General features: G+C 31.4%; 1 protein-coding gene across 2 annotated transcripts; it reads right to left on the bottom strand.

Annotated features, from left to right (window-relative positions):
- Positions 1 to 278: 278 nt before the first annotated feature.
- Positions 279 to 6,440, bottom strand: LOC140882295 (OVARIAN TUMOR DOMAIN-containing deubiquitinating enzyme 11-like). Of its 2 annotated transcripts, none has more exons than XM_073288221.1 (10): positions 6,265 to 6,440; positions 5,835 to 6,011; positions 5,100 to 5,173; positions 3,376 to 3,430; positions 3,123 to 3,197; positions 1,529 to 1,602; positions 1,395 to 1,443; positions 865 to 949; positions 695 to 751; positions 279 to 577 (listed from the first exon to the last, which is right to left on the bottom strand). In XM_073288221.1, exons 1-10 carry the CDS (start codon positions 6,421 to 6,423, stop codon positions 534 to 536), a joined length of 849 nt encoding a protein of 282 aa, XP_073144322.1. In that variant the 5' UTR covers positions 6,424 to 6,440; the 3' UTR covers positions 279 to 533. The 2 variants fall into 2 exon arrangements, with proteins under 2 accessions (XP_073144322.1, XP_073144323.1); XM_073288222.1 differs by having other exon boundaries at positions 5,835 to 6,003; positions 6,265 to 6,405.
- Positions 6,441 to 12,020: the final 5,580 nt, after the last annotated feature.

The raw sequence follows: 12,020 nt of genomic DNA, 5'->3' as shown, positions 1-12,020 counted from the left end.
ATGTTTAATTCTATGCCTCCGACAATTGCATCCATGAATTACAATGTCTATATCATATGGTATATTAGGATTATTGCCTTCGATCCAAATGGCAGCAATATGTTCAGCACTTCGTTTTACTATTTTCTCTAAAAACCATCTATGTTAACAAATTTCAGTCCTTGTCTTCTATTCTTACACAAGTCAAGGAGATGGTACAAAAATTAGGAAAAAAGTAGGAGAAAAATAAGTCGTAACACAACAAAAGTTAAGGCAGCCAACAAAAATCTCTAAAACAAAAAAAAAATGTTACATTTACAATATAATTAATAATTGTGTAAATACAATCCCATAATATAGTGACAGTGTTCTTCTATATTCTTTAAAAATAATACACAAAACTAGATAAATAATTACTTGCAAGGAACCAGGATCCGCTTAAAAACCGTACTATATATCGGAAAAAGGCAAAGGTGCATGACGTGACATTTTGTTACAAAAAACGTGAAGAGGAAACATGAAGATTGTATTGATATTTGAGCAGCAAATAAATTTCAAAAAAGCCAATGCTTCTTTCTGTGTACTCTTGGAGGAACTTCTGCAAAGTATTGCACATTATAGGATGTATTGGCAAAATACTCCATTATAAATAAATAAAGAAATTAGAAACCAGAGGCAAGATTTCGAAAAAAATATATATAAAGAATCGTGTTACCTCCAGCTTGATACAATGAATTATAGTGAACTTCACTCCAAAAGCTCAGCCACAAGTCTACGAACATATACAAGAAAGTTAATAAAAGAATAAGGATAGCTGTCATTTTAGGACATTCAAATGGCTTGCACTTCGAATGCTGTTAAAGTTATGTTGTCTATTATACGAACCTGTCGATGGATTTTTTTCCTTTGGAAGGATTTCGATGAAGCAGGTATCCCGAAAAGAGGTGACCAAACAGATTCTTGCTTCAAACTACAGAAAGGTTAACTGTGAAATCAGGAGCCAGTATTACCGTATATTATACACAAATGGAAATGTAAGAGAACGCAGGCATTACATTACCACGGTGCAATAAAAAATGGTTCAACTCTTGGGAGAATTTGATCTATAAGCTAGAATTTCTGAAACACAAATCACAACATGGAATGGCATAGCACTACTATAAATGTTCCTTTTTTTCTTTTTTGGTTTCACACAATTTAAAATCTAAAATTTAGTTTCAAATTTCAACTTTTCTGAACTTCTCCTAACTTTCAGCCCGAGCATCCAACATCACGATTAATCAATTAGCATCATCACATCTGGTTAATTTCTTATGAGTGGAGAAGAAACAAATTTAAAGGAAGAAGTCCAAGGAGCAACATAAACTGAACTAAGACAAATTTTAAAGTAATGAATCACGAAAAGTTTAGCTTACTCGATCTGCAGCAGCTTGAAGAGTAACGTGGTCTCCCCATTCAGTCGATCTAATTACAACCATGAATATGTCAACATATAATGATTCTAATCCGGCTATATGAGAAAATTAATATGTTAAACCCACAATTAGACCTTTTCATCTTTCGCACATATTTTCTGTACTTCATGGGGACATAACTTTCATAAAAATTTCTGTGGAGTTTTAGCTGCAAGTAAGAAACTCAGATTAGGACAAATAAAATTCAACTCACTATTTTTTGGCTCAAAACAACTATCAGATACCAACTACTTCTGCCGAATAACGAAGTAAAATTGGAAATGATGCATCAAATGTCAACAAAAGACTGAAGAATGACATTTTTTCTGGAATGCAAAGAAAAAAAAGCTCAAAGTGGGACCATGAATAAGTGATGTTAGCAACATCAAGATCTGATGCTCAATTCCCTCTCACACAACACCAAAATATGCTGGTTTCAACAATTTCGTAATGTGGAAAATAGAATTTTTTTCCCGTTATTTTTCCTTCAAAAATAATCCATCAGTGTCACAGGCAAAGTTAGGCAAACCCCTACTTGTAACCATCATCAAAAGTCCGAAAGAGCGCTAGACCTGACCTATGGTGTCATACAAGTTCACAGGACTAAAAGTGCTACTGGCATGAGAAAAAAATGGAGTATGTACGACAGGTATAATATGAATGATAAGGTGATTCTAAATTTTCACTGTAACATGTTGGTTCCATCACGTCTGTCAATTGAATCAAAAGATGCAAAAATATAATGTATTGAAAAAGTGCTGCCTCAACCGAAAGGCCATGCTAAAACAATATTCTTCGACATGCCAAAGCTGGAAACATTTTAGTGTGAAAGGTCAGCAATAACTGTCTAATTTTCTAAACATGTCAAGTAAAATTGTTAAATCTATCTTTACTCTCATAAAACTGATGCTCCCTCTTACAATAGTGCCGATTGGAGAACTATTTTACTTTTCTAAGAACATTTAAGCCTTCTGAGCCAAGCTACTTCTTTATACTTCAGCAACTCTATGCACCCTATATCCTCATTTAAATAAATGCCTTCCATTTTAATCGAGACAAGTTGGGCGAGAAAGAATTGATTAAGGGGAATGTTTTCTACAGTTCTGTAATTTCCAATTTTTGTGTTGAATAGTATAGACAAGTGCAAAGGTAGACTTCAACTAAGAAATGATGTTAAAGAAGTACAGCTTTAAAGAGATGGTAAAGAAAAAAATCAATGCGTAAATTCATTCTAAAGAGGACATTTATGTATATTGTGATTTGAATAAAACATTACTAGCCATATCTTTACCACCATTCGTGCGCTTTTTTAACAACTTCCCTCAAATGCCTGTTTGCTGTGAGTGAAGAGCGACGATTTCAAATAAGCATACCCAGAACAACGATTAAATAAGTATCATTTTTCATGATGTGTGCGGATTTGCAAAAATATTGGTTACACAGAAGACATTATATTACATCATATTTCCTAATTCCCAGGAAATTGGAAGGAAACAAGCACAGTTTCAGAAATATGTTCTCATCACTATTCACTACCCTAGGAAGCAAGATGGTTTTCAGAAGAGAGGGGACAGATAATGAGTTAATATGTCCCACAATGATATAATGTTTTTCAGAGTAAATGATACATTAACTGACAGTTGAAAATGCTCAATATAATCCATATGTATGTGTGTAACTGGACCACACCTGTTTGACAACTTCCTTTCTCACATATTTGTGGTACTCTGGATTCTTAAGCAATTGATCTGCTATAGCCCGAAACTGTAAAGTAAAACAAGCAACAAACTGGAATAGTTGAAAACACTAAAAATTTGTAACTCAAAATGATCAGATTTTAATGAAAAAACTTAATACAACTATGTTTATTTTCCGAAAAGGAAAGACAGTAACATAACAGTTAACACGATGTTAAGCAGTTAAGCTCCATTAAGTAACCAACCTGGCAGTTTCCATCTCCTTCAATTTGAAGTTCAGCTAAGCCATATGCCATCAGCCTGATGATAAGCTAAACATATGAATGATGTGCCTCAAAAGATGAGCATACCACTAAAGAAAGGATGCAAAAGCAAGGAAGATCAATCAGTAACATTGTGATATTACCCGAGCATGCTTCAGTATGTGGATAAATCATGCTTCAACATGAACACAACTGTTAAATAATATTAAAAATACCTTGATGTCAAGTACTGCATTGCATTAATCAGTGAAATGAGGAGATGAATAGAATAAATTTACAAGATTCAGCTCCGGGCACAGACCCATGCTTTCATAAATTGACCACAAAATCACTCAGCACCTGAAACCTCTCAACTAACCCTCTCTATCCTCGTGTTACAACTATCCACTGTCATGGCATCATTGTATCACAGCAACTTCTAGACATCCGATTAAAATATCACAGCCAATACATGAAGTGAATTATCTGATTACATCTCAGAGAGTACAGGAGATGTAATATATAACCAACCAGTAAGTTGAACATAAAATAACTTTTGCAAATGATAGCTAACTCTGTGTAATCTTGAATTCTAAGTAAAGAAGGAATTTATGGCTCAGATTCATATGGAAGAGAGGACATTTTAATAGTACAAACCCTTTTCTATCAGGCAAATGTAGGAAGGAGCAAAGCCAGGAACACAAGTTTTTCGAGTTTGTTATTCTCTAGTTAACGACCAAGGAATATACCAGCAATGGGATATACTAGAATGTTAACTGTTAAGTGAATTAAGTCAGCTCGATTCAAACTCCATTGAGTTCAGGATTTTTTGAGCTCAAGTTTTTTTATGAAATCTGGCTTAAATTTTGTTCTCAAGCTCGAAAATTTCTCATTATCTCAAGAACAATTTTTAAACTTTTATATTTAATTTATTTTAGTTTTTTGCAATATGAATTTTATATATTATAATTATTGCTTAAAAAAATTGATAATGCACTCGTATTTTTAAGCTCGAGAACCAAATTCATGACCTTAGCTTAAGAGCATGTCTATTAAGAAATTTTTTAACATAATTTTAGCTCGCGACTCATCTTTTGAGGCAAGCTCAAACTTGATGTTCCATTGTGGATCTCGAACTCGATATGATATTTTATACCATTTTCATTCTAAAGTTCATTTCCATCATTGGACTCCCTCTTCCCACACCAAACTTGAGCTTCTTCTCTAAAAGTTGGGCATCATCTCAAATTATTTAACTACTTGATTAATAACTTCCCACCACAATCTCTTAGACCCTGCAACCAACACTTTCAACTATTGTTAGATTCATCACAAAACAAGAGAAGTAAATCCTGGTAATCAATCCAACTAATACGAGCTTGTAAAAGGCCAAGAAAGTAGAAGTTCGGTACTAAAGACAAACATTTGCTCAACTCCCTATATTCATAGGTAACGTCAGAATCCCAATAATCACAGAAGAAAGTCAACTTTTACATGTATTTTCCTAACGGAAAATGTAAAAATGTGAACTACTTGAAAGATCTTCAGGTAGCTACGCAAAGCCGAAAGAAATAACACAAAAAAGGTTGAGAAGTGAAAGATTAGCATAATTAATGTTTGAGGAGTTATTTCAATAATTTTTAATGTTATGCCACGATTTATTTGAGTTTTTTATAAATTCATTGTACACTAAAATTATCAGAAGTGAGTCATAAATGAGTAACAACCTTTTTGATAGCCTCTCGTGATCTAAAGTTGCATCATTTGCATCAGGTATACCCCCAATGACCCGAGGAATGTGCTGCCAATACCATAAACTTGTAAGTCTGCATATTACCGAAATAAACCAACACAGATTTCCCTCCTGTGAATTCTTATGATCTTATCTAGTATCAGTATCATGATTACCATCCCTGAATAGTTTCAAGAAGGAGAAACCAAATGGCTCATTATTCTTCCTAATAATATTAATTAGCAAATATAATCCACAAATATTAAGCACAAGAAGCGATTCAAGACATATGCAAATACTCCAACCCATTTGGGAACAGGTTAACCACTTGTTGGTCATTGTCTTCGAACAACTTCAGTTTATACGTTATAGAACCAAATAGCATAATATAGGTAGTGTGGTAGTGTTAGGTAGAGCTTCTAAGAAGCACTTCTCAGCATTTCCTTGACAATTTGGCAACAAAAAAGCTGAGAAGTGCTTCCAAAAAGCTCTCTCAAAAACTACGTAAACACACTCAAGAAACTACTTCAAAGAACAATTTTTTTTTCGTGGGCGAGCTTATACAAGACTCAAGCTTAACCCCACCCCCAGTCCAAAAAATATTAGAGGCCGATAGTCAAGAAAAGATTTCACAACTCTATTTTTTAAATCATTAGTATAACAACAACCACATATAATCATATTGGAGCACATTGAACATAAATCGGCACTTGGATGACAGTATATATACCGGGATCGAACCAAGATGAGAAAGCCTTCTGCCAAGCGTGCCATCATACTTCAATCTTTCTTCTTCAGCTAAGATGGTAGCAATGGCATGATCATCCTCGGTATCATTTGAGCTGCTATTCCAACTAGAACCTGAGCTAACACTTGCATTTCCATTGAACCCATTCATACTAAGCACCTCAACAATGAAATACATATCAATCAGAAACAACCCACATGGATCACAAACCAAAGCAAAATTACACACAATCATTATAAAATACAAATTTCATGAATAGATAAAATGAAATCCAGAATAGATTATGAAGATCTTGATGTCTGGAAAACAGACTCCCCATCAGATTAAGAAAGGCTGCACAAAAACGAGGAAGCAAACAAGAATTGTGCGGAAGTACCACAAATTACATTGTTAAACCGAAATTGAGACGTACCTGTGAACAGTGATGTAAAAGGATTAATGGGTAATCTGAAATTCTGAAACGGATTTCAGAAATTTTGGATGTTTGATCAAAATGGGGATGAACGAAGAGGGTTATGGAATAAACTGTTGTTGGTTGGGAATCCTCCAATATTTTCCGACCTCCGTACATAAACTCCGGAAATTATTTAGAGCTAAGCTTTACGAGTTATAAGCGTTTAAAAATAAGCTTTTTGATAAACTTATTTTAAATAACTTAAAACATGTTAATGTGTTTGGTATTATGAGATTTTTTTATCGTCAAAATTACCAAAAAATGTATAATTATATGAAAATAATGTTTCGAGTTATACATATATGAAAATAGTTTTAGAATGAACATATATTAAAAAATAAAATTGTTATAATATTTTATTTTAGAAAAATATATGTGATTTGGAATTTTTTTTAAAAATAATATTTAATATTTAATGGGTGGAGGATATGATGGAGATTTATTAAAATATTTAAGGACATTTTAGAGAGACAGAATGTTAAAATAAGATCTTTTTGAAAAAAGTATGACTTTTTTAAAGCTGTTTGACAGTTTATAAGTTGTTTCTAAAAAAATTTACCAAACACATTCGGAGAGCTTTTAAGCTCTAAAACAGCTTAAAAGTTGTTTTTAAGAGCTTAAAAACTCTCCCAAAAACCCTCTTAATTTAGCTCATTTTAATTGATTATTTTTTAAAATAACCTTTTTTAATAAAAAATTTAGAGGGATTTTAAAAAATGGCCTGCTACAAATATTCATAATGAAATTTGACCTTACTTTAAGATAATTTTTTAAACTAGCTTTTAATTATGTTAAGTTCCAAATTTATCCATTAGACTATTTTAAAATTAACATACAAATATATTACTATAATTATGGAACTACTACATATTTTATTAGGCAACTTTGTTTTCACTTATATATAAATTAATTATTTGCATTTCTTTTTATTTTCGAATTTATTTTTTTAAAATTTAATTTATAGTAATAATAAATCTTTAATAAAACCATAACATCTTAATAAATTAGTTAAATTTTTAGTACTAAAAATTTATTCTTTATTATTTTTACAATTAGAAACATATGATATACATAAAAATTATATTAATACTGATAAATATGTATAATATTAAATGATAAAAGCAAATTAATAATAATAATAATAATAATAATAATAATAATAAAAATAAAATCCATTATCTGAGGAAAATAGAAAATTAAGACGATAAATTATTAATTATATTAAAAAAAAGTCGGTAATAGTAAGGATGTTTAATGTATATGCAGTGTATATTTTGATCTATTAACTTATGTATTGGTCAAATAATAATGACTATTATTGTTATTGTTATATTCGAGATATATCTCATACATTAAAAATTTGTGTTTTTTTATTATATTTAATTTGTAAGTTTATTTCAATTAGTTTGGAAATTGATTCTAATTTTATTAAATCATACTAATTTATATGAGATGAATTAATAGAAATAAACAGTACTTTAGGATTATTAAATTACTAAAGGCTATATTATAACTTTTTGAGAAATTATTTAATCTAGCTAATCTTAATTGATTATTTTTTAAAATACCCCTCTTTACTAAAAAAATTATAATATAGTCTTTAGTAATTTAATAATCATAAAGTACCCTTTCTTTCTATTAATTCATCTCATATTAATTAGTATGATTTCATAAAACTAGAATCAATTTCCAAACTAATTTAAATAAACTTACAAATAAAATATAAAAAAAAACACAAATTTTTAATGTGTGAGATATATCTCGAATACAACAATAACAATAATAGGACAAAAACTCCTATGAGACGATCTCAATGATCTTTTTTTTTTAAAAATGTCTCTTATATGGGTTATCCATTAAAAAATATTACATTTTATGTCAAACATATTACTTATTATTATAAATATGGGTATGATTGACCCATCTCACGGATTAGACCGTCTCACAGGAGTGTTACTCAATAATAGTCATTATTATTTGATCTATATATAAGTTGATAGATCAAAATATACACTCCATATACATTAAAAATCCTTACTATTACCGAATTTTTTTATTAAAATTAATAATATTATCGTCTTAATTTTCTATTTTCCCCAGATAATGGATTTTATTTTTATTATTATTATTATTATTATTATTATTATTATTAATAATATTATTATTATTATTATTATTATTCATTTTCTCTTATCATTTAGAGTAACACTCCTGTGAGACGGTCTCATCCGTGAGACGGATCAACCCTACCCATATTTATAATAATAAATAATACTTTTAGCATAAAATGTAATACTTTTTAATGGATAACTCATATAAGAGACTTGTCTCAAAAAAATGACCCTTGAGACCGTCTTATAGGAGTTTTTGTGTATCATTTAATAGTATACATATTTAGCAGTATTAATATAATTTTTATGTATATCATATGTTTCTAATTGTAAAAATAATAAAGAATAAATTTTTAGTACTAAAATTTAACTAATTCATTAAGATGTTATGGTTTTATTAAATTTTTATTATTATTATAAATTAAATTTTAAAAAAATAAATTCAAAAATAAAAACAAATGCAAATAATTAATTTATACATAAGAGAAAACAAAGTTGCCTAAAAAAAATGTAGTAGTCCATAATTATAGTAATATATTTGTATGTTAAATTTAAAATAGTCTAAGGATAAATTTGAAACTTAACATAATTAAAGGCTAGTTTAATATCTTAAAGTAAGGCCAAATTTCATTATGAATATTTGTAGCAGGCCATTTTTAAAAATCCCTCTTTTTTTTTTTGTTTTTAATGAAAAATTCATTTATATTCTATTTTAGTATGTAAATGTTATCAAGTACTTTAAGTTTAACTTAATTATTTTTTCTCATTTTAAAATATATATTATATTTAAAAATAAATTTAAAAAATTATAATATCTTTTTATCATAAAAACTTATTATAATTCATACACTATTAATGCTAATTATATACTCAATATATTAATATATTAAAATGATTATAATTAAAAATTTAATTCAAAGGAACAATCATTTATAGTATATTCACAAAGATATAAAATAATCTCTACCTTAAATTTAATCAATTTTGTTATAAAACAATAGATTTGAAGTATAAAGAGAAATTATCTTGTTTGAATAACTAGTTTAATTAATTATTAATTATTTAAAAAATATTCATCATTAAAACTCATAATGTGAATATAATATCAAAAGTTTTTATATAAAATTATTGGGAAAACAAAAAATATTGTTGAAAACACCCGAAAAATCGGGTAGTCGAGGTGAGAAATTTCTCGGATAGTATAGAAGTATTGTCTGTCTAACCGACTGACTGTAGGTGTGATAACCCGCCTTACCGAGGTCTAAACACATGCATAAAAAGAGAGGTTAATAGGACGCCAGAAGAGTGGCCGACGTGACCACTCCGGCGCTCAAATCAGTGCGACGATCCACAAGAAAATTGAAAAAGAAAAGAAAAGAAATGTAGAGAGTGTTTTAAGATATGAATTGAGCTCCCTGTTTTTACCTCTGTTAGGGTATTTATAAAGCCTCTAGTCGTTGACCCTTCCAGATTTCTCGGGTACTGGTCACGATGTCGGGTTGTGGACCACGTTCTTGGGGGGGTCCAAACTTATGGAAGTGGGGAGGAACGTGCTCCTTGGTTAACGGTGATAATGGCCCGATGATTTACTTAGTCCTCCTAGTTTGAAGAGACGAATCTCTGGGTGTTTGAGTTGTTCGAATTCTCTTAAACCACGGAACCCTAGGCTCTTCTTCTCGGGAAATCTCCTTGATCCTTAACTTGTTGGCCTTCTTCCTAGTAGTATAATCCACTCAGGATCTATCATACCAAACTCCTCGAGCTACCCTCTCTGTCCCGGGTCCAAGGTTGAGTCAGGTCTTCCTCGGGATATCCCCACTCCCTCTTTAAATAGTCGGCCTAAAGTCGCACTTGCTGTCCCGCGTAGTCAGACTTGGACCTGGGCAGGGAAGAAATTTTTTTTGAAATTCTGAGAGGGCTAGGTTTGATGTGAGCATGACGCTAGCCCTAGCAGTTGAAAGGACGCATACTTGTTAGCCGTATATCAGATGTCCTTTAATTGTCAGACCCATCATTTCACCTTTTGGATTAACTGGTTCAAGTCCATAACCTCATCCTATGCGTTTATCCAAATCGGGATTGACGGTGTTGATCATTTCCCTGCACCTTTAAATGTCATCCGCCTCCACCTTACCACACTTTTGCTCTCCTATCTCTATTGCTCTCTTGCTTTTGCATTCTCTGCACCTCTGCATGCCTGCTCACCATCACCTGTTCCAGTTTCTACATTTTTCGTCTACCCTCACCGCTTTTCTTTTAAGTCTTTACTTCTCCTGAGTGACCCGCACCATGATCACCTACTAATCAAGAGTTTAAGCATGCATTAAACTTAATTAAACAATAATCAGAATTAAACGACGGAAAACATAACCAAATACAATCCCACGGAAAGGAATCTGTAAATACTTAAGTTATACAACCATATCGAAATGTATAACAACAGCTCTTGACAAAAACAAACTAAAGTACCCATCTCCACCACTGTAGCCACCCTGAAACTATGGTCTCCCTGGGGCTCCTGCTTCATCAAGTCTGAGACCTGTTGTGGGGACCTCGGATGCTAATCTCATCTTAAGGGGTAATTAATAAATAATCATCATTAATGAGACAATAATAATTCAATCTGAATAAAATTAACCAGAACATTTGGCGACGCAAAACTATACATTTGGCGACCCAAAATCACGTCGCAGAAAGAACCAATTTTTTTTTAGGACCCCATGCGCGCCCGCTCCCCTCTTTAGGAGCGCCCGCGCATGGGTTTCGGACAGAATTTGGAAAATGATAAACATAACAGTTGTAGATCTTTGTCTTAGCTTTCCAATGCCGCCAACCGCACCCTAATCGGAATTTTCAGTAAAAAGGTATACTCATTCTACCAAGAAGGGTCGGTGCAAAAATTTACAAAAAATTACCAAAGGCTACAACAAAGATCAAAGTTGCTAGGGCTATTTCAAATCTGAAAAATTGCATGCATAATCTCAACATGTCCCAAGCATAAACACATGCATATCTAGACATAACAATAATCGCATACATGTTTCTAAGGTGCAATACAATAAACTCAATTCTAAGTTTTCAAAGCTCAAACTAAACCAACACCTTCTAACATGCATTTGACAGCAATCTATTCTTAGCCCGAAGTCACCACATGCTAATATTTCTCAATCTCGAGCTATCCAAGCCACATCTGACTCGCTCATGCCCCAAACCTGATGCAATGCACACATACAAACAAAGCAACAACCGGATAACTCCGGTGAGAATAAATCTCAGTATGAAAGACATGCATATACATCATATAAGCATATTGGATCTATATGCTATAAGAATTCTAAATCATCAAAACATGTAACAACATGTAATCATAGAAACATACTCCATTCTTAAATCCTTAAAGCATATCTATTCATCTAAAGCAATATCATATCAAGCATATCAATACATTCATATCTAGAATGACATATCACAACATTCTAGCATTTATAATTGCATATTCTAAACCATAAAAATCTCTAGGTTAATGCATAAATGCAATGCATGTTTCAAGGAATTAATAGGCTATCAAATCTGATACCAATAAATTTTAGTTCTTGGGATCTC

This window comes from Henckelia pumila, chromosome 2 (genome assembly GCF_033568475.1).
Source record: "Henckelia pumila isolate YLH828 chromosome 2, ASM3356847v2, whole genome shotgun sequence".
NCBI lineage: Eukaryota > Viridiplantae > Streptophyta > Magnoliopsida > Lamiales > Gesneriaceae > Henckelia > Henckelia pumila.
The sequence above is the reverse complement of the archived record's forward strand: the minus strand, read 5'-3'. Positions and strand labels throughout refer to the sequence as shown.

What these genes read in the sequence shown, in the direction of transcription:
- LOC140882295 (XM_073288221.1), bottom strand. Translation starts at nt 6,423, where the DNA reads ATGTACGGAGGTCGGAAAATATTGGAGGATTCCCAACCAACAACAGTT. An exon ending in CTCATCTTGGTTCGATCCCG is followed by an intron (nt 5,174 to 5,834) that starts GTATATATACTG and finishes TGGTATTGGCAG; the next exon opens with CACATTCCTCGGGTCATTGG. An exon ending in GGAAAAAAATCCATCGACAG is followed by an intron (nt 752 to 864) that starts GTTCGTATAATA and finishes ATATGTTCGTAG; the next exon opens with ACTTGTGGCTGAGCTTTTGG.